At 40.3% G+C, this 23822-nt stretch overlaps 1 protein-coding gene across 25 annotated transcripts in view; it reads right to left on the bottom strand.

Moving 5' to 3' along the window:
• The window catches only part of FRYL (FRY like transcription coactivator), a 434628-nt gene that overhangs the window by 100894 nt on the left and 309912 nt on the right, over positions 1-23822 (bottom strand). For all 25 annotated transcript variants that reach the window (XM_075066487.1, XM_075066485.1, XM_075066486.1 and 22 more), the window contains 9 exons: positions 23023-23080; positions 21278-21369; positions 18161-18333; positions 17541-17701; positions 16807-16917; positions 15649-15803; positions 14798-14897; positions 12849-13017; positions 2257-2516 (listed from right to left, as the gene is read on the bottom strand). In XM_075066487.1, the coding sequence (XP_074922588.1) occupies positions 2257-2516; positions 12849-13017; positions 14798-14897; positions 15649-15803; positions 16807-16917; positions 17541-17701; positions 18161-18333; positions 21278-21369; positions 23023-23080 (1279 nt within the window). The remainder of the gene's footprint in view (positions 1-2256; positions 2517-12848; positions 13018-14797; positions 14898-15648; positions 15804-16806; positions 16918-17540; positions 17702-18160; positions 18334-21277; positions 21370-23022; positions 23081-23822) is intronic.

Raw genomic sequence — 23822 nt, 5'->3', positions numbered from 1 at the left:
CATATTTTTTGTTGATTTTGGGGTGGCGCGATGTATATGTCTGTCTTTGATTAGGTAAAGTTTCTCTATTTAAGGCGCAAAGAGTCTCTGAGGACTTATAGATAAAGAAGTATTGGGATGAGATTTCTGGGTACGTGACATAACCTTGTGGATGCAATGTTGCGATGAATTTCGAGGCAGGTAATGTATTGCAAGCAAGATCAGGCGGAGCGATACGGGATGTTAGTTCTTCAGGGGAGGATGATAGCCTCTTCTAGCAGTTGAGTATGATAATACCGGGGTGAGAAATGTTCTGTGTTGGTAGCCATTTGTAGTTTTGTTTATCTGGCATGACACTCATTTCAAGACTGAGGTGGCAGGGGTCCATCACCCAGTATGCCAACCTGACCACTTTCCCTACCGTTACTACCACCGATCTTCTATCCGGATCCAGGACATCAATGCACAACCTCGATGCCAACTCTGACCAATATTCACAGCGACCATCTCGAGACCTACCGGATCCCAGTCACACCATCACAAGTTCATTCACTGCAATCCCCAATATACTATTAGAATATTATGTAGCACTGCCTGACTTGTACATAGCCAATGGACAGATCATCCGTTTAAAGGATAACAGAACAAATCAGATACTTGATGATGGCATACACAAAGCTGTAGGTGAGAACACTTAAATTCCGTGGAACCACAATAGCAGATTTAAAGGTAGCCATCCGGCAGCAAAAAAACTTCAGGACCAGACTTCAAAGAGAAACTGCTGAGCTTCAGTTCATCTGCAAATTTGACACCATCAGCTCAAGATTAAACAAAGACTGTGAATGGCTAGCCAACTACAAAAGCAGCTTCTCCTCCCCGGGTGTTCACACCTCAACTGCTAAAAGAGGGCCTCTTCCTCCCTGATTGAACTAACCTTGTTATCTCCAGATTGATTCTTGCTTGCATATATATACACCTGCTTCTGGAAATTTCCACTACATGCATCCAACGAAGCGGGTATTCACCCACGAAAGTTCATGCTCCAATACTTCTTAGTCTATAAGGTGTCACAGGACTCTCTGCTGCTTTTACAGATCCAGACTAACACGGTTACCCCTCTGATACAGTTTTCTATACAGTAGGTTTACACCTAAGTGCTTCAAGAAACCAACCACTCTGCAATGCAGTACTACTGGATTGGTGAGTACCTGTATACTATTTTATACTTTATTAATTTTATTACATTCTAATTCTTTGAAAATTGGTATTCAGTTGGTAAATTTAACTCTTAGTTAACTCGAATTTTTGACTAACCGGCACCCTCATTCCCCCAACATGCTGGATAACAAAGCTTTTACTGTAGTTTGCAATGCATACTTGTCAGCTATCCAGATTTAGCTGCCACTGCTGAGGTTTTACTAATGCACCCCAGCTACTGACAGTCCTACACAATGTCCCAGAAACCACTTACTACCTGAATTTTTTAATTTAAAAAGCCAGCCTTTTACCTCTAGGAGCCACTGAGCAGAGAAGCAAAGGCACCCTTACCCTCCCTTTCTCTCTGCTGTGATACAGAAAATAAATGAGACAAGGAAAGTGGACAGCCTTCCGTCAGCTACCAGCAACAGGATTAGCCCACACCACCACACTCTCGTATCCCACCCTTCCACATCACTCTCAGAACTTTGGTTTCTCAGGGGACAAAAGGAGGGAGGGAAAAAGATGTAGTTTACTAAATGGAGAGAGAATATAAAGAAAACCTGTTTACTTGGAAGCAGCAAGAAACAGAATGACAAACAAATCATCCAGGGAGAATAAAGAGAGAGAGAAGACACGCACAATCTGAACAATTCCTTTGAGGTTCTCTCACCACTAGTTTTTAGGTAAGTTTGTTGGTTTGTTGGGTTGCTGTTTTTTAAGTTACACAAGGCAGTTATCTATCCAGATATCTAAATTATGGGACAGCAATTTTAAGCTTGTAATCATTAAGACATTCTTATTAAAAATAAGCTGTTATTATTTTTATAGGCTCAACAGCATGCCATGTGCTTCTTTATTTGGCAGCTCCCAGACCCACAAGTAATTTGGAGAACTGGCTTTTGAAAATTTTTGCATAAGCTGACAACCATACTAATGAATAATTGCATACTGCCTAAAACAGCTTGCTAATAAAAGCTCACTAATTGGTATCAGTAGCCCTATACTGCCCCTCTTCCCATTCTGGATTTAACAATTCTCTGAATCAAACAACAAGAAATATCAAAAGACTGGTTTTACCTTTGCTGTCATATACATCAGATTGTTTAAAACCATAGCAGTAGCCTGTGGTGATCCCCAGCCTTCTCCTCGTAGCCAGCGCCTGCTGTTTACCATAATTTCTCTGTCTTTTAAAGAATCCTCTTCATCTTCATCTTGATGCCGTATTGTTGGCAAAGGTTTCAAATCTACCAACTCAATATTATTCATCCATGGTAGCAAATAGTGCAGCATCACCTGTCTCCCAGCAGGGCGTGCTGTTTGAATTCTCTGGCTTACCTCTGTTATTCAAAAATAAATACATACATAAAATACAAATCCATAAATATTACTAGAAAAGTTTCTGTGGTAGTATATTTATAGTTTTAATATTTCTCACAAGAATAAATTAATACTATTATTAGGGCTGTCAATTAATCACAGTTAACTCTTTGAATTAACTCAAAAAATGAATTGTGATAAAAAAATCATGATTCATCACATTTTAATCACACTCTTAAACAATAGAATTCCAATTGAAATTTATTAAATATTTTTGGATGTTTTCTACATTTTCAAATTATTGATTTCAATTACAACACAGAATACGAAGTGTACAGTGCTCACTTCACATTTTTTATTACAAATATTTGCACTGTAAAAATGGTATACAAAAGAAATATTTTTCAATTCACCTCATACAAGTACTGTAGTGCAATCTCTCCATGGTGAAAGTGCAATTTACAAATGTAGATTTTTATTTGTTAAATAACTGCACTCAAAAAACCAAAACAATGTAAAACTTTAGAGCCTACAAGTCCACAAGTCCACTCAGTCCTATTTCCTTTGCTCAACTAATCGCTAAGACATACAAGTTTGTTTACATTTACGGGATATAATGAGGCCCGCTTCTTATTTACAATGTCACCCTGAAAGTGAGAATAGGCGTTTGCATTGTACTTTTATAGCCGGCATTGCAAGGTATTTCCATGCCACATATGCTAAACATTCGTATGCCCCTTCAAGCTTCGGCTCATTCCAGAGGACATGCTTCAATGCTGAGAATGCTCGTTTAAAAAAAAAAAAAAAGTGTTAATTAAATTTGTGACTGAGCTCCTTGGGGGACAATAGTATGTTCCCTGCTCTGTTTTGCCCCCATTCTGCCACATATTTCTGTTATAGCAGTCTCGGATGATGACCCAGCATGTTATTCATTTTAAGAACACTTTCACTGAAGATTTGACAAAATGAAAAAAGGTACCAATGTGGGATATCTAAAGATAGCAACAGCACTCAACCCAAGGTTTAAGAATCTGAAGTGCCTCCCAAAATCTGAGATTGATGGGGTGTGGAGTATGCTTTCAGCAGCCTTAAAAGAGCAACACTCCGACGCAGAAACTACAGAACTGAACCACCAAAAAAGAAAATCAGCTTTTTGCTGGTGGCATCTGACTCAGATGATGAAAAAGAATGTGTGTCGGGCCGCACTTCTTCCAATAGTTATCGAGCAGAACCCGTCATTGGCACGGTGCATGTCCTCTGGAATGGTGGTTGAAGCATGAAGGAACATATGAATCTTTAGTACATCTGGCATGTAAGTATCTTGCAACGCTGGCTACAACGCCAAGCAAACACCTGTTGTCACTTTCAGGTGACACTGTAAACAAGAAGCGATGAGCATTATCTCCTGCAAATGCAAACAAACTTGTTTGTCTGAGCGATTGGCTGAACAAGAAGTAGGACTGAGTGGAGGTATAGGCTCTGAAGTTTAAAATGTTGTTATTTTTGAGTGCAGGGGTTTTTTTGTACATAATTCTACATTTGTAAGTTCAACTTTCATGATAAAGAGATTGAACTATATTATTTGTATTAGATGAATTGAAAAATAATATTTCTTTTGTTTTTAACTGTGCAAATATTTGCAATAAAAATAATATCAACTGAGCACCGTACACTTTGTATTCTGTGTGACAACTGAAATCAATATATTTGAAAATGTAGAAAACATCAAAAATATTTAAATAATTGGTACCCTATTTTTCTTTAACAGTGCGATTAATTACATGATTAATTTTTTTATTTAATTGAGAAAAAAATTGTCATCATAATCCAAATGAAGGATGCAGATTTCAACTGACTAAGCCCTTTTGCTGAACAAAATTATATTGCAGAATTGGAATGCTGAAAGTGCATACATTCATATTTAATATTAAGCAAAACTTAAATTGTCAAATTACAAGAAGGAAGTCCATACATGGAATCTCTCTTTATTAAAAACAGTTAATTATGTAGCAATTTCAAAAACCATCAAACACAGAGTCTACTAAGGATCGTTGCACCAGACAGAGCAACCACGGTTGACGGCATTGCACCAGACATCATGTAGCGAAGCTTCCAGATCTGGCTCAATCCTGTGTATTCATGAATCTTTGAGGCCGTCTCGTGGGCAATGCCAGGCTGAATCAGGTGTGCACCTCTTCATGTGTCAAGGAGAGCCTGAAAGCAGTGTACTGGCATGTTTTTGTCCATCTTGTTGACATGACCAAAGAGCACACAATACCATTTTTTTAATATAAATGAGTGACTGAAGGAATGCCAGATCATTGCATGTCTAACATATCCAAAAAGTCAAACCACTACATGCTCATTTGGCGCTGACAGGTCATATGGAATGCCTGTAGCTGTTCCAAGTCTGCTAGAGAGAGTCCAGTTTCTGACCCATTTAGCAATACAGGAGCACATAGGTTTGACAGATCTTGAACTCTGTCTCAGTACAAAGATGTTTTTGCATCCATAAGTGAGACATGGACTTCATTCAGGAGGTGACAAGACCCATCAGCTGAAAAAGAAAGTTACTAATTGTCCCGTAGCTACTGTGCTTCAAATGTGCTGTACATATCCATTCTACTTCAGGTGTGAGCACACTCAGTGCACAGTTGTCAGAGATTTTTCCCTCAGCAGTACCTGGTCAGGGTGGCTCATGTGCCCTCTGCTGCATGATGGTGTTGCGCTACCCTTGACCCTCCTTCTCACTGCTCATGACAACTGTTGGAATGTATTCCTCGCTAGTGCAAGCTTTTCCTCTTATTTGTATACAGTTTGTACCTGTTTTAGTAGTTCGTTTTGGGTTAGTTATAGATATAAGTTTTCTTTTTAAGTGTTTTCAAACACTTCGGTTCCTGTTCCTGGGTACTGGTACTGTTGCTGGGGCACGCCTCAGTCACCAGGGTTTAAACCCCGCCAATTTTGCAGGCCACCAGTACCGGTGAATGACACACACTCCAGCTGCCTGAAGTATCTTGGAGAGACTCATGTCAGGTTTCAGTGTCAAATTCACAGAGACTTTAAACCTAGAACCAAGAAACAAAGTGAGGTCAGGCTTAAATTTCTGCTGATGGACACAGAGCTGAGGTCATCACTGGAGTAACGAGGGTTCTTCGACATGTGTGTCCCTGTAGCTGCTCCACTTTAGGTGTCGGTGCATCTCTGCACCACAGATCAGAGATTTTCAGTGGCAGTGCTTGGTCGGGGCACATGTGCACAGTAGTCATCTTGCTGTACCACTGGTACCTCATTTAGCATGTGTATGACCTGACCTGTTCAGTTCCTTTTCTATCACAGAGCTCTATCACAAGCACGAACTCTGAACTGGAGTGGTGGAGGGTGGGTAATGGAGCACCCACAGGGATACACATCTCGAAGAACCCTCGTTACTGCACAAGATGAGTAACTTCCTCTTCTTCTTTGAGTAGTGTCCCTGTGGGTGCTCCACTTCAGGTGTCTGTAGCGCAGTGCCCCACTGTGGATGGTAGGGGTGTTGGAGTCGTGTGTGTTGTTGCAGAGAGCCCGGTAAGACCTAATATAGGGCTTGTCTACACTGGCTATTTACAGCGCTACAACTTTCTCACTCACACTGCCAGGTGCAACAGGTAAGGGAACCAAGCCTGTCTGGATCACATTGGAACAATTAGTAGGATATGAGCCTCATCAGTCTGTATCTTGCGAATGAGTCACGAGATTAGAGGCATCGGTGGGAATGCATACATGAGTGATGTGTCCCACGAGATGAGGAAGGCATCCTCTAGTGACTCGGGTACTAGTCCTACCCTGGAGCAGAAAAGTGGGCACTTGTGGTTTGTTGCTGATGCAAAGAGGTCTACAGATGGATAGCCCCATTTCTGGAATATTGATTGGAGGATACTGTAGTTTATTTCTCATTTGTGTTCCTCGGAGAAGTGTCTGCTTAGTGTGTCCACCATCATATTCTGACATCCCAGGAGACAAGATGCAGAGATGGTTATATTGTGGTGAATGCCCCAGTTGCACAATTTCAGGGCCTCGGTCCAGAGTGAATGGGAGAGAGCTCCTCCTTGACAATTGATATAGAACATGCATGCTATGTTGTCAGTCAGTATGCAGATTGATTCATTCCATATGATTGGGAGGAAGTGCTTACATGCATTGTATACTGCTTGGAGCTCCAGGAGATTGATGTGGAGCTGAGTTTCCAACGCCTATGCAGTCTCACAAGTCTCACCATGAATTCCATGGCTGCCATGTGACCTAACAGCTGTAGGCAGGTTTTGGACGGCGTTTTAGGGCTGCCAGTGACAGTCGAGACAAGGTTGGTTATTGTCATGAATCTGTGATGGGGCAACAGTGCCCTGGACTGTGTGGAGCTGAGACAGGCCCGATGAATTCCAGTTTTTGCTGGGTTCAGTTTAGATTTCTGTATATTTATCTGCAACCCTAGTGTTTGGAACAGCTCGATGGTTGTCTACATCATGTGTGTCTATTCTTCCTGAGTTGTGCCTTTCAGTAGACAATCGTCTAGGTACGGGAAGATCATCACTCCTCTCCTTTGCAAGTGGACTGCCACTATGGCGACAGTTTTTTAAAAAAACTTGAGGGGCAGTGGAAAAGCCAAAAGGTAGTATTCTGCATTGGCAGTGGTTGACCCCTACTGTGAATCTTAAAAACCGCCTGTGCGCTGGATGATGGTAATATGAAAGTAAGCATCTTGGAGGTCGAGGGCTGAAAACCAGTTTCCTTTGTCCAGAGCTGGAATAACTGTGGCCAGTGTGACCATTTTGAATCTGTGATTCTGCACAAATTTGTTGAGCTTCCAAAGATCTAAGATGGGCCTCCATCCGCTGTTTTTTTTTTTGTTGAGAAAATAATGGGAGTAAAAACCCTTCCCTTTGTATTGAGCTGGAATTTATTCCATAGCACCCAGTTGTAGGAGATGGTTCACTTCCTGTTTTAAGAGGTGCTCGTGAGAAGGGTCCCTGAAGGACTCTAAGGCCACCCTGCGCCCTTAGCCATAGACATTGATACCAACTGTACCAAAAGGGCAGAGACACATCTTTCCACTGCCCACAACAACGGCAATTTGACCATAACAGAAATAAACAATGTTCACAAAGATGTAGGGCTACTCAAACTCAGTCCTCCTCTTCACAACCATCTACCACAAAGCCACAGTTTTGAAGTCTTGGTCTGAATGATCTCCCTCACAATACAGTGCTGTAAGATACTCCTACCCAACCTTGTGGCCACTGCCTGTGCCTATTCTACCATGCCTGGCCAGCAATAACAATGGACCAATGGGTACTGGAGATTATAAGATCGGGTAATGCCATGCCCTTCCTCTCCCTTCCCACTAACCTACCCCTTTCTCTGTCCTTCTTTAGGTGGCCCTAGAGTCCTTCATAGAGTGAAGAACGTTGTCCATTTTTACAGAGAAGAGTTTCTCCCGGTTGAAGGGGAGATCTTCTACTTTGAGTTGGAGCTCTTTGGGGATCCTGGATGACTGCAACCACGAAGCCCTGTGCATTATAACTGCTGTGGCCATTGTTCTTGCTGCAGCGTCCGCTACATCCATTCTCTGGTAAGAAATTCTTGCAGCTTACTATAATTGTTGTAGTTGAACTTGGCTAAAAGGGCCGAATAATTGGCTACCTGCAATTCAAGTGTAGCTGATGAATATACTTTTCAGCCTAAGAGGTTTAATTGTTTACGTTCTTTGTCCTGTGGAGTGGACCAGAATTGGGGTTGTTAGCTGTGATGGTCAGCAGCTTCCACCACTAGAGAACTGGGTTATGGATGAGAGAACAAAAAGTCCACCCTTTTAGCTGGGAAGAAGTACTTTCTGTTTTGCTTTTAGCTTGTAAGTGATATGGTTGCAGAGGTCTGCCAAACATTTTCGGCCAGTTCCATTATGGCACCATTTATTGGTAGTGTGATTTTTGGATGTAGTGGATGTCTGTAAAATTTGCAGTAGCTGGTAGTGGTTTTCTTGCACCTCTTCTAGGGAGATGTCTTGGCTGGCAGATACTCTTTTAAAGAGTTCTTAAAATTGCTTCAGATCATTAACAGTGCTTGGAAGTGGTGACAAGACTGCGTCATCAGGAGAGGACAATGAGTTGTGTGCTGGGGAAGTGTCTGCATGGTCCAAACCTTCTTCCTCCTCATCTACCATGTTTTCTGGTGTTTCTAACGTCTCTCTGCTTGGAGAAGGCGGAGAACAAATTTCCCTTCAGGCTGTGGTTGAGGACCTCGTGTAGTGAGCCTTATATGCCACCCAAGGGTCCCGGGGTGGAGGGGGGCACTGCATGGGAAAGGGCACCTGTGGACACATCCAGGATTGCCTGTACTATTGCTACATCTCACAAGGTTGGCAAGATTTGATCTTAACAGCTTCCCATGGTGGTCTTCGCCCCATGGGTGAAGAGTGTTGGGAGGAGAAGCAGCTCCCATGTACTTCCTCCTCTTCATCACTGGAAGTGGGCTGGGGAGCAGGATAAGTGGACAACTGCTCAGTTATTTGGTCCAGAGATCCCTCAGTACCGCCCAAGGATTACTGTAGCACCAAGGAGACCGCTATGTCCCTGTGCTGCAGAAACTGCTCCACAGTCGCTTGTTTCTGTGCCGGCGATGCCGCTAGTGCAGATGCAGTTGGTGCCTTTGCTGAGATGGTCGGTGCCGTTCTCGGCCTGTCTGTCAGTGTCGATGACTGAGTTGGTACTAGTGGGGGCAGCATTGATCTCAGTGCCCACTCCCACACCGGGGTGGTTGGTGCCAGGGAGGAGGAGTGTCTCAACTCCATTTGGGAGTGGCGGGGCTTGGCAGAGATCTATGGAGGGACAGGGACGTAGGTGCCTGGAGCCTCAAAGGTGATCATTCTACTTGAGCTCGGCACTGTGGATAAGCAAATTCACCCGGGACCTCTTCTTTCTCTGAGTGTCCCTATTAGGGGAAGTTGCAGCTCGCTTTCTAGAGGATTTGGAAGACTGAGCACTCCCATTAGCAGAGGTTTTGCTCAGTGAACCATCTGCTGATGTTAATTTTGCTCCCTGAGGAGAAGGCTGAAGGAACTTTTCCATCAAAATCACCTTGAGGCGGAGATCTCAATCACACATTGGCCTGAAATTAAGGTTGCTGCAATGGGCACATTTTTGAGGAATATAGGTTTCCCTCAAACAATGGACATACAATGAGTGGCTATCTGAGACGGGCATTGCCTCACAGCAAGAGTCACATGATTTAAACCTGTGAGAGCTGGGCTCCGTGGCCATTAAGTTTCCCAAAGGGGAAAGAGTGGGAAAAATAATTAAAAAATATATCTATAAAATAAATTATTGGGGGGGGGGGGGAGAACAATAAACTAGACTTACCAAACTATAGCTAATCTAACTATTTCTATAGAGAGAAAAATGAAGAGGCAGCACTGCCACTGAGTTCCGTCTGCAGGCAAGAACAGCTGAACTGGTCGGGTCGTGCATGCTACATGAAGCACCAACGGCACCGCGAGATGACTACTGCGCATTCGTGCCCCGACTGAGCACTGCCACTGAAAATCTCTAATCTGTGGCACAGGAACACACCTACACCTAAAGTGGAGCACTCACAGGGACACTATTGAAGAAGAACATTTAGTTTACTGAAAAAGTGACAAAGAGTTCCATGGCACCTTATAGACTAACAGACATATTGGAGCATAAGCTTTAGTGGGTGAATACCCACTTTGTCACTTTTTACAGATCCAGACTAACACGGCTACCCCTTTGATATTTGGTTTACTGTGACTGTTTGAACTCTGCTTGCAGCCTAGGTAGATGAACTCATCAACACTCTCCATGGTACTCAACTCCACCTGAACTGGGGATTCTGGTGTCCAAGCTACAATGTTCTGGAGATTGGTTTTCTGCCATGAGACGTCTGACCCCATCTCGTGGATGCCATCTTCGGGACTTAGGAGTGCAAGGCTGAAATTCTCCCACTTCTCTATAAGCACAGCAGTGTCATCAGCCTTGATTACTTGACTGGTAAACACTTCTTGACCAACCTTGATTCCGATGTACGGAGTGGAAAGTCCTAATATACCGCCAATAGCTTGACAGAACAGTGCCAGGGCAAGAATGTATCCCTGACACACACCTGAGGGTCTGTAGAAATGCAGTGAAAGCTGTGACCCAATGTGTACTCTTGCACAGGTTTCAGTGTGAAGATCATGCACCAGATTTAACAGAACATTTGGAACACCAATTCCTTTCAGTGTGATTCAAAATGCTGACCTGTCAACTGAATCAAAAGTTGCTTTGATATGGAGGCGTGCCACATGAAGCTGGTGGTTAAATTCTCCATGAAACTCAGCCAGAAGCTGGAGGGTAAGGACAGTGTCCATTGTTGACCGTCAGCAGTGAAACCTGATTGCTGACAATGTCTGTTATGGGACAGCTGCATCCTACCAACCAGAATGGAAGCGAAAATCTTTCCAAGGACCAACAACAATGAGACTGGCCTGTAGTTCCACACTCGGTGCAAGAGCCTCTGCCCTCATTTAGGGACATATGATGCCCTCTTTGCATTCTGATGGTACTTTGCCTAATGCCCACATTTCTAAGAACAGGTTATTTAGGCCCATGCGCACTGGTTCCAAGGCACCTTTTGAGTAGCTTGGGTGGAACAACATCAGGTCCAGCAGCATGTCCATCCTGTAACTTTTGGATGTCCCTTCATGCTTTCTCAAGTGACGGAGAATCAGTGTTCATCCCTGGATGTGCAGCTGTGTAGTTTGCCAGGTCATGTAGCTCTAAACAGTCATCAGTGGGACCTTGGTTCAGCATGCTTTCATAATGTGTTTTCCATCTGTCTAGGACCTCATCAGTCAACGAGCAAGGACAGCTATCTGGTTTCATAATGAGGATGTTAGAAGACTGCCAGCCAAGCACGTGATGGCACTGTAGGCAGGATACAGATTGTTGTTCACAGGCAGCCTTATTTCTGCAGAGTTCTGCTAAAGTTAAAGGGTCTCCTCAAAGATGTTCACAGATGGATTCTTTTGTGGGATTTCAGTTTAATATAGAAATATTCTTCATGCATTAATCTATTCATATTGATTCAAATTGAAAATCTATATTCTTTCCATCTCACTTCAGATTATAATAAAATATTTCACTGGATTATGGAGCCAAGAACTGCAGGATAAAAAAGGATTCCAATTTTGGCTTTCAATTATTATTGTACTTATTTTGGTGTTTAATTTTGACTGCTGGTAGGTTAGCACATATAACTTTCTAAAACAAAATTTTTATTATGTTAATTCTAACGGCATAAATTCAGCAAACATTAGTTGTTTCAATAACAATGAAACAAGTTTTTAAAAATATGCAGAGGTTTAAAATGAGACTTGTTTATGATATGCATGATTTATTGTAAACTAAGAGGAAGATGTAAATTAAGCAATTTACCACACTGCTGCTATACACTACCAAAGAGTGAACCACAGAGTGTGAGAACAGGAAGTGACATGAGCTATATTTTACAGTGAACAGAATATGTCGGCATGTGAATTTTCTTGTAAGTCTCTTTCAAGTAAATCTACCATTTTGTTTTTTTGATGTTTATTTTTTAAAACTGATTCTTGTACAATTACAGTCAGTGTTTTATCAGCTATTTTTCAGTACAAACTGAAAAAAACAAGATCTTTAAGTGTAGTATCCCTGTAATTAATCACTTGAAAGTGAACTGAAAACCTAAATTGAATTTTTTTTTAATTTTAGAAAAATGTGTTAATTGACTCTACTAACTAGACCAATAAGAGTTAAAATTATTTCTGTGTTGAATAACTAATGGTATAAATTCTGTCCCTTACCAATATCCTCCAAATATATCTTTGTTTGCCTAGATATCTGAGAGTAAGTCATTTTGTGAACTGTAGTACCAGGAATATCACTACAATCCATTCAAGCCACTGTATCTAAGCTGTCACAAATTGATGTGTTCTAGGATATCTACAGCAAATAAGGAAATTCTAAGGGCAGGGAAGAGAGAGAATTTTTAAAAACAGTTAAAACTTATGTCTTTGATGAGTGATCTCTCATAGGCTGGTCAATGGTGCAGTCAGAATAAATTTCAGGGTTTCGCTCCATTTTCACTTTAAAAAACATTACATTTCAAAGCTGAACAAAGGAGGGGGGGAACTGTCACGTATCAAACTCAGCCTCCTTCACCCAAAATTCATTGTGGTTCTTTGGTTTAAGCTTAGTGACCTACCTGTAATTAGATTACTGAAAACAAGAATTCAAAATTTCTAAGGACTACTACCAGCCTGGTTAAGTACTCTACTGTACCTGAGAAGACAGCAAGAGTTAGCTCAGGGTATGTCCTTGCTAACTCCTCCGACAGTTGATAATATGACACAGAATACAGGTGTGGCAAAGGAGAAGGCTGACCCAGTATCCCATCACCTCTCTGAATCTCCAATTTGTGAGCATAGCGAAACATCTTAGGTTCCAAGATCTGCAGCAATAAAATTCAGATATTTGAAGCTAAATACAGAGCTGGGATTACATGGTTATCTTCTGAGGAAACAGAATATATATTGTGCCATCATTTAAAGCGAGGTGGACGACCTGTGGCTCCGGAGCCAAATGCATCTCTTCAGAAGTTAATATGCGGCTCCTTGTTTAGGCACCGACTCCAGGGCTGGAGCTACAGGTGCCAACTTTCCAGTGTGGCAGGGGGTGCTTACTGCTCAACCCCTGGCTCTGCCACAGGCCCTGCCCTCACTCCACCCCTTCCTGCCCCCTCCCCTGAACCTGCCATTCCCTCACTCCGCCCCCTCCCCCCAGAGCCTCCTGCACACCACAAAACAGCTGATCGGGAGTTGCTGAGAGGGAGCAGGAGGCGCTGACAGGCAGGGCTGCTGGTGGGTAGGAGACACTGGAAGCAGGTGGAGGGAGCTGCAGGGGGACTGCTGACATATTATTGTTGCTCTTTGGCAATGAACATTGGTAAATTCTGGCTCCTTCTCAGGCTCAGGTTGTCCATTCCCAATTTAAAGTGTTGCAGTTTAATAGAGTCCCAAATTCTTGGCTATCTGGGACTCGTTCCATTTGAGAGCCAGCCAGAGCTGTCAACTTCAACATTCTGTTTTCACATCCTATTGCATTAAATACAAGTTTTCCAAAGTGAAAGTTGAAGTAATCAAGATCAATATTACTATATAATTTTTCCATGATTAATATAATTCCTGCTCAGAAATGGCCTATGACTTGACTACCAGATTAGATTTGAGATGGCAAAGCTGTGTGAAGCTAGTACAGTAGCTGTTGGTATTGTTTTATTTTAGTTTGATTGATCTTAAGCACCGACATTCACATAGGAACAGAGGGGAGAATCTCAAAATTGTTCAGTGTTGGCCTAACTCTGCTCACATTGACACCAACAATAAAGTTTCCACTGAATTCAATAAGAATCATACAATTATAGATTATTAGGGTTGGAAGGGACCTCAGGAGGTCATTTAGTCCAACCCACTGCTCAAAGCAGGACCAATCCCCAACTAAATCCCCAAATCACCCCCTCAAGGACTGAACTCACAACTCTGGGTTTAGTAGGCCAATGCTCAAACCACTGAGCTATCCTTCCCCCCAATAAGAACAGTGTATAGCCAACAGTGAGCATTCTTAAAAATCCCACTCATTTGTGGTCTAGGCCAGATGGCCACACAGAGGCATAAGATAAAGTAAGGAACCCTGCCTCTAATGCATTGCCTCCTCAGACCTTGGGACTGGAAGCATAGGAGTAAGTAGATGTTGATATTGTCCACACTATTCCTTCCTCCAAGTAGATGAGTGAGGAGTAAGCAAAGCCTTGGTCTGCTGCTGAAGACTTTCAGCAAATTACTGTCCTACTGGAGAAAGTGGGGTCCAGGGAAAGAATTGTGCTTTCCCTGTGATAATCCTGGAATGGCACTGCTACACACTATCCCTTTCAGAGGGCCAACTTGAAAACTTTATCTAGCTTTTATATTTTAAAAAGATGCTGTGAAACAATATGGTCCAGATCCTCAGCTACAGTAAATGGCCAGATAGCTACATCAAAGTCAATTTACCTGTGTGGATTCATAAAAGATAATGATCTGTCCCTAAATCTTTACTAAAAATGCAACATAAATAATGCACTCTGCATTTCATTGATGAAGATAAAGCTGAATGATACCAGAAATACGTTTTTTAAACACACAAGAAAATTTTTTTAAACATAAAATATATTAAAATGAAATTTTCTTACAAACCTGTAATAGTTGCATAGCAACTTCATAGATAGCCCTAGCAGAATCAGCTGCTTTAAACAGTATCAGATTTAGGAGGACCACTGCATCACACTGGTAATCCCTAGAGGAGAATGGTAAATATCAATTAAAAAAACATTTTTTAAATATAGTAAAAGCTGTTTTATCTGGCATGTTGGAGGAATGGGGGGTGCAGGTAAGTGAATAATGTATATTAACTAAGAGGGAGAGAGTTTGGGTGCAGGAGGAGGTGCGGGGCTGGAGCACGGGAGGCGAGTATGGGATGTGGGTTCTGGGAGGGAGTTTGGGTGCAGGAGGGGACTCAGGGCACCAGATATGGCGGGGGGTGATCACCTTGGGCAGCTCCCCACAAGTATCAACCTGTCCTGCCCAAGGATCCAGCACCCCAAGCCCCCTCCAGCACCCCAACCCCCATCTCCACATCCCTTTCCTGCACTCCAAACCCCTCATGGCCATTCCTCCACCTAGGAGCAGCAGGGACATGTAGCCGCTTCCAGGGAGCCAGGTAGGGAGCCTGCCAGCCCCACTCCAACCGGACTATATGCGGGACTTTCTACGAAGATTAGAAATGCTGGTTTAGAGCTTCAGGTTGGTACAGGGCCAAATGACACAGCTTTCACTGTATATTTAGCTATTTTAACTATGAATTAGCTAAGCAAAGGTAAGTTCATTTAGTTTAAGTATTGTATAGAATATAGTTTAATGCTTTGAAATGTTTAACATTGAAAACAATATGGAAAACATGTTCCATTTAAGAGAAAACAAAACATTAATTCTATTTAAATCTGCAATTTGGGAAACTGAATTGTAAATTGAAGAATTCTCTTTTGTACCTGTTCTGAAACACACTGGCTATAGCTTTAAAACAACCAGCTGCCACCCGTTTGGAACCCGTGTAACACCGGTCCACAGCCCAATATAGGAGGTTACTCTGGTCAGGGTTGAGCTCCAACAGCAGCATAACTGCCTCACAGCCTAACTGATGCACCTATAGACCAGAAAACAGATAACAGTTTAAACAATTTTAAAAAACAACAAAAGGCAATGGTTTACAAAATAATTGTAATAAGAACAGATGACATTTAAAACTAACAAGTTGCAATAAGCAAGATCTAATTTAAAAAAAAAACAGAGTAAACCTTAAAAATACTAATAGACAAATATTTAACAATTTTGTAGAATTAAGTTGTGCACTTTATTGGACCATATGACTGCATAATAGCATTAAATTTTATCCTCATTCTCCCAAACTATACCCTCCTATTGTTTTTTATTCTCACTTGTTTCATGTCTTGACCTGGGCCATGTCCTGAAAACACAGATGCAGGACAGCAGTTAAGCATATGCTTAGTTTCACTGATTTCAGTGGGACTTAAGGGATGGACTTTCCTTAAGTGCTCTCCTGAATCAGAGCTCTAGATTGTAACCTCTTTGGGATAAGAATCAAGTCTTTCTATATGTCTGCATATTATCTAGCATAATAGGTCACCTAGGAGCTATTGTAATACAGAAAAATAAAACCAACAATAACTTCCTTTTAGACTTGAAAAGTTTTGTCTTTGTAATTCCACATGGCTCCCTATGCATGATACAATCTCATTGAGCTCATGCACAAAGCCCCTACCTCAGCCATCTTTAATTCTCTCAGAGACCCACTACTGCTGTGCTGCTGCTTACAGTGAATCAACTTGATTTGTATATTATTTGTCAGCGGCTGTTCCTGTTCCCTTTCACCTAACTTCTGTCTATTTGTCTGCCTGCTCTTAGACTGTGAGCTGCTTGGGAGCAGGGACCATTTTTCTTGAGTGATCAGAAAGTGCCTAGTACCTAGTTAGCACCACTGTAATTAAATGCATTAATACGTAGTAACAAATAATAATAAAGAATTATAAGGCGCAAGCTGATTTAGAACATTTGTGCCAATTTGACCTCAAGACTCTTAAATCACACACTGATGGTTAACAAACATTTATTGATGCTGCTTATGTTACCTTTTTATCTTGTGAATCCAAAATATTATCCAGCCATTTGTACAAATAACCATCTGATGAGAGTCCTACATTATCTGCAACAGGCCCACAACACAGTACAGCAGACATAGCCTTTAGAAAGTAATTGAAAAAACAACACATTTGAATAATCAGATTGGGCTAGAGCAGTTATAGCTAATCCTTTAAAATACTATCAGAGAATTCAAACATTTATTCAGATCACTGCCAGGAACAAGGCCACAAGGAACTCTGTTTAACATTTTGTTCAAGGAATGGCAGAACCAACCCTATAGCTCTGAATTCCCAGATAAAAGGAGCTGTCTGTTCTGAAAAGTTTACATTTGTTCCATAAGAGCCAGTACATTAGTTTGGCTGGTGCTATACTGTAATGCACTCTGATACAGAAGATCTTTGATTTGAATGATCCTGAAATTCTCTCTCATTGAGAAATTGGGGGTGAGCGCATGGAAAGCTTAGAACTAATATAAACTTGTATTTGCTGCAGGACCATGCGGAAATTACGGTAGTGGGAAGGGGGCAGAGAAGTTCTGTTTAGAATATAAAAATAATTAATCCAGGAATAATTTGGAGCTGAGATAACATCTGCCTACATCAGCCAGGACAAGGAAAATTCCATGCTTGGACTAATGGCAAGGAAGTGCAAACTGGCAAAAATGTTTAAGTAAGGAGAATACAGGGAAGTAATTTCTCAAGTTCAGAAAGTGTCAAAATACCTTCAAAGCACAGTACTGGTGTCTGTTTATCTGCATGTTCCTATCACTGTATCTATCCAGGGGGGTAAACATGATGCTAAATGGACCTGCCCAGTGACTGAACAACATAAAAAGACTGTGACGTAGGCTCTGCTGAGGAAAAACACTTCTTCTCTGGTGCACTGTAAGAAAAGCACATACAGTGTTTGACTCATTTTTCAGTTTTTGTACACTACATTTATAAAACAAAAAAACAAAACAAAACAAAAAATTACCCAAATGCGTCTCCAAATGAATTACAAACAAGCACAGTACCATACAGGCAAAGTTCAACAGCATAACAGCCTTTTAAAATATAAGTTAGTATATGCTCAAATGAATGTCACTGGCATGAAAAAACAGAAGCAAGAGTTTAGCAATTATTAGCCTGGAAAGAAACATGTTCAAACTTGGTAATCAACTCTTTTAGTAACAAGAATTTAATTTTTAGATTTAAAAATACAATCAGTTATCACTTCTGAAATGTTCATATTGTCAGTTTTAAATAGCATTTTAGTAAATTTTTACAACTTCAGGAACAATTTGTGGGTCTGGAGTATTAAAATGAGTCATCAAAATCTATTGAAGTGTATTGAGCATACCTGGAACATTTTGAATGATATTTGCCACTAAGGCACTAAAATGGCATCGGATATCTTTCAATGTGTCAGAGTCCTTTTCATTTTCTGCCTCCAGGAGTTGTCTAGTGAGATCAACATACTCCAATAAAGTGTTGTTGAGGGAATGTGTTTCATTATCAAGGCCACCGCTTGCACTTAAAAATAAAATATTCAGAGTATTATGTTAAGTAGAGACACATTATGTATTTCTTCAAAAAGCTTCAAAGGATATGCAAAATTCAAGAACTTTTAAAAGACTTTTTACCAAACCAAGTCATTTTACAGGTATTTGGTTCGACGCCCTTTCTTACCACATTTTTGTTGTCTTAGCAAGAAAAGCACTAATGAAACCGGACCCAATAACCAGGCCCTGTAAATCAGGAGCATCTCTAATACTACTATAGAATCATAATTTTTTGTTCAGGGTGACGGTTTAACACCCACCTCCCCTCAAAAAAAGCCTGCTTGCTTATTATAAACAAGGTACACACCTAAAATAAATGGATAATTTAGATGTGCTTGGTCAAAAAGTAAATACTTTATCTTCTGAGCTAGACAAAGATCCTCGGTATTTTAGGCTATGCTGAGGAGTACTAACTGGAAACAGCAGCTATATACTCTATTCTAAATAGGCTCTCATATCAGCCTCATCACTATGGCATCTGAGTGCTTTCTAGTAGTGCTTTAAGTGATGTAACATCCGTCACATGTGGTTGATGCTCTCTCATCTTGTCCTCTGGAAGAGAACTGTGCGTGTAATGGAATGTTTTGTACTAGGAGGATTTTTTTTTTCTTTAAATGTACACAGTGATCTGTTTATATTAGAGAAGGTCAAAGAAGTGTGTCTTGCCCTTGGAGCAGAAAGTGGTGAAGTCTGAGACAGTCTTCCGTTCCTGTAAGAGTCTGTTCCACAGACTCACTGGCAACAGAGAAAGTTCTGTCTCCTGCACAGTCAAGCAGCAGAGTTGTCAACAACAATCCTCATCCTGGAGCTTTAGGCTACTTTTTGATATGTTGAGCGCAGGCCAGTGAGTACCCTGAAGACAAGTACTAAGACCTGAATATTATTCATATTCTATGGCAAGCCAGTGTAGAGAGTGGAGAACAGATTTGATGTGCCAGCAGTAGCCCATGCTGTTGAGGAGATCCTCTACTAGCTGGAGTTTAAGGGCTGATGGTTTCATATCCAGGTTGCTGCACATTGCTGTAGTCCAGCTGAGAGGTAACAAAAAAAAGTTTATCGCCGAGGGCAGGTCATTATCCATCAGGATAGGACAAAGTCTCCTAGCCACTCAGAGATGGTAGAAGATGTTACTCATAGATGCTGCTATGTAAGAGCTTAGTATTAGCAAGAAATCCTAAACTTCTAAACTACAAACTGAATTCACCAACTGGGTATAGATCTTCATCAAAGGAGACTTTACTGCGGCTGCAAACTGCTTTCCCCTCTACCCATCAGTATAACCTCTGTCTTGCTCAGCTTCAGCTTCAATCAGTTGCTCTGAATCAGTATGGCCAGCTAACAGTTATGCATGATAATATGACAAACACTCATCACTATCATAAATTTGTAAAATAAAGATATTTTCCCCATGAATTGATGCTGCTGAAATGTTTAGTACCTATCACTTTTGCATATTTACTTTAATGATCCGCATACACCTCTACCTTGATATAATGCTGCCCTCGGGAGCCAAAAAATCTTACTGCGTTATACGTGAAACCGCATTATATCGAGCTTGCTTTGATCCACTGGAGTGCGCACCCCCCTATCCACCCCGGAGCACTGCTTTACTGCGTTATATCCGAATTCGTGTTATATCAGTTCATGTTATATCAAGGTAAAGGTGTATAGTTTTATATGTTCACCGGCACTATAAAACCTTCTATTATAATATGGTGGTAACATCAGCCCAAACAACAGAGCTGCCAGGGTTTATACTGTGCAGAGGCTAGAACATACAATAGTGTAGTGTACAAAAGTTTAAGTCTATTCTCATTGAAGCTGTTTAGCATGAGAATTTTTGAAGGCCATGATCCTGCAAAGGCATCTGTCCACATGGTACTTTATGCCTGTGCACAGTCTGATTAGCCTCAGGGGGAATCCTGAAGGAATAAGGTGCTACACAGATTTCTTTGCGGGATGAAGTCAACGTGTCCTTTATTTTACATAATATTTTACTGAATTTTTTTCCTCCTTTAAGCCTTAGAATCAAAAGTCAAATTATTTGGCATAAAGTTACACAATAACAATGGCAGATACAGTCACCCTTTCACTTTTTTATCCTCCTAATACTCAAAATTTACAAGAGACTATTATGAAAATTATGCTTGATTTATAAATCTTAAAGGACTTCCATTAAAGTGATATCTTACATTTTAGGACAGATTAACAAAAATTTATATTCCTGCCACCCCACCCCACATGTTTTATTTTAAATATCTCCAGGGAGTTAAGTATTAATAGATCACATTTTCTTCTTTTCACAGGACTCATTGTATAACCTCAGGATGTTACTGCAGGAAGAACCCAGTTAGACTATCTGTCTCCAGCTTGGGATCTCAATTGTAAAAGTAGCTCAAGGCTTTATGCTTGATCCTGTAACTTAACTCATTCACTACTGACAAGGTCCTATACAGAAAGAACACACATGCAAACATATACCTGTGTCACACACTTACACACCTCATTGAAAACATGAGATGTTCCATGGCATTTCAAATAAATAGAGTGGTCAGCAACTTAGATGTAAATTTATAGATACTGATCAGCATGTCTTTATGTTTTTAAAATTAGTATTTACAAACTCCTTGTGGATTTTTGTTTGCTTTATTTGGTCTTTCAAGAAAACATGGGAACAAGGCAAAATATTGATTATTCCAGTATTCTATTATAATAGTGAAATATTATTGTCACTGAAATCCTCCTACAAGACTTATGGGGATTATTGTGTATTATGCTGCTATAAATTAAGTTTTAAGTGATCGTTCAGTCGTACAATAAGGTGAAACAGACAAATGTATAGAGAAATTATTGGCTCTTAATTCAGAAGTTTGTTAGGGAAATACACAATGCCTTCTCATCAACTCCACACCTACCTGTGACTAATAACACCAGCATCTGCCAGCAGTTCAAATATTCGTACTAGTTGTACTCGTAAAATATCTCGACGCCTGCGTCGTTTCATATTCTGTTCAAAGGAAAAAATACAAAATTACATGGAACAGTGGAATGAATAAGGATAATATCAGTTTGGCCTACAGGGACACTGAAACACAGTCATGACTCCACTCATGTTGGTACCACTACAGTTTTCAGCAGTGAGTCACAGATTTTTTTTTTTATTTAAACAGTTAGCAGATTTACTGTACAATTTTAATGTACTAGATCATGGATCACATTCATTCCTTGTGTAACCTCTCAGACTTCCATGAAGAACACTTATTTAGTTCTTCAACTGGGTACAATGCAAAATTATTGCTCCACGATTTCGACTGTTATGAGAGTGTGATTCTTTTATGTAGGGACTGTCTAGTTTGGCCAGTGTACATTCCTCTCCTGGAATTGACACCTCGGCCAAACCCCGGACAGTCCCTACGTAAAAGAATAAATGGACTCAAATTGGACATGAGGAATGGTAACATACAAAAGCCAGTAGGTGAACACTTCAATCTCTCTGGATATTCTATAATAGATTTAAAAGTAACTATTCTTGAACAAAAGAAGGAAAACAATTACCCTCATTGTTTACCATTTGAGCCCAGTGGTAACTTTTAGTTCTAAATATATTAGAGTCTACTTATTCCAATGATGTGTCAACTGAACTCAAACCACTAAGTTATACATGAATAACACCACATTAATAAAGTTATCTGAAATTAAATTTGACATGATCCTCTGTAACAGTATATTGCATCTTTACATTTCACACCACCTACTGTAAAGTACAGATGCGTAAAGATTGGCATTTGTATGACTAGCATAGGTACATGTAGGGCTTTGAAAAAATGCATTATGGCACACAGCTGTGGGACAGGATTTGAAATTCATACTAGATGTTCCTATCAGCTATGCTTAAAATATAAAATTCAGTACAATGATTAAAAACAAAACAGTTATTATCTAGGGTATCTATCAATTGTCTTTTACTCTGTGTTCATATAGAACCTATCACACTGGGGTCTTGGTCCTTATTAAGGACTTTTGATGCTACCACAGAACAAATACTACACTGTTTTATGTTAACTTTTTGTTTTCCTTTGAATATACTGACATCCAGGCTCACTGCACGTTAACAGCACTTGTTTGGTTCCACACTTCAATATGTATCATACATACTGGTGATATGCTATCCATCAGAAAAGCCTTGTTCGTAGGACTGGAAGAGGTCAGGTAAGTTAATGTTTTGTCCCAGTTAGAAAAATCGCATTTTTCTCTCTCCTATGCACAGTACACATGAGCCTCTCTGACTGATGAAATGTCACCAACACAACAATTTGAGTAAAAGCAAACAGACTGCATTTGGCTTGGATACCAGGACACAAAATATAAGATGGAAAAAATATTTTAAACGATTAGCTATTACTAACAAAATTACTGTGGCAAGAAGGGCTTTCAGTGCATAATTCTAAAGTTAAGGCTTTGATTAAAAAAAAGCTTAACTTATATGTAAGTTATGTTGAAAGGAATAAAAAAGGTTTTGACTGTTTTAGTTATTAATTTAAGCTACATTACTGCATGTTAGCCATAGCTGTTAAAGAACAGATAGTAATATTTGTTTACTATGTTTGTGGAAATATAGCTATAAGAAGATTCTGAGCACTAATAAAAATATCCTTATTACCTCTGGTCTTCTTTCAAGTGCTTCCTTAATTATAGGATGTAATTCTTCTATTAGTTCCCTGGATAAAAATGATAGATCAGTCATTGAATTAGTTGTGAAGATGCTAAATGTCTTACAGAAACAAATGTTGTAAAACTTGTATTAAAAAATGAAAATATCTCTAGTTTTGCTTTCATTTACAGTGACTTTATTAATCAAATTAATATTTAAAAGATAAGACACTGACTTTGCTAATATGCAAGACAGAGCATCAATCTGACATTTCTCAAAGTAATAACAATTGAAAAGGAATTTACCATCTGTTACAACATCAGTATCTGAGACAGCACAGTATAACAAGCAGATTTGGTGCCATGTGGCCCAATACTTGTTGTTAATGGAATCTCCACTATTTCACAGTACTGAGAATATGGAAAGTCTGATACCCTTGATCAGTCCTTGAACGGAAAATGACTGACCTGTATTCTGCTACAATCTAAGAAGATATTTTGAAGAATGGCTTAATCCTGGTCAGACAGTAGCATAGCATCTAGACTGAGGGCCAATCATCCCTGATAATGAAATGGGTTTGGACAAGCTGACTGATTCTGGAAGAAATCACAGACCAATTTAGACAAGAATTTGGAAGTGATGACAAATTATGGCCTTATTTTTATGGAATATAGTAAATGATGACCCAGCATTAGTGCCTGGATCTTTCAAACTCTCCAGGCTCCCAAAGAGGAATAAATATATGAAATAAGTCTTTAGAAAAATCTTGTCACTATAAGATGAGAGAATTCAGTAGAGACCTGTCATTG

This window comes from Chelonoidis abingdonii, chromosome 5, assembly GCF_003597395.2.
Source record: "Chelonoidis abingdonii isolate Lonesome George chromosome 5, CheloAbing_2.0, whole genome shotgun sequence".
Classification (NCBI taxonomy): Eukaryota; Metazoa; Chordata; order Testudines; family Testudinidae; genus Chelonoidis; species Chelonoidis abingdonii.
Note: the sequence above shows the minus strand (reverse complement) of the source record. Positions and strands in the feature narration are given on the sequence as shown.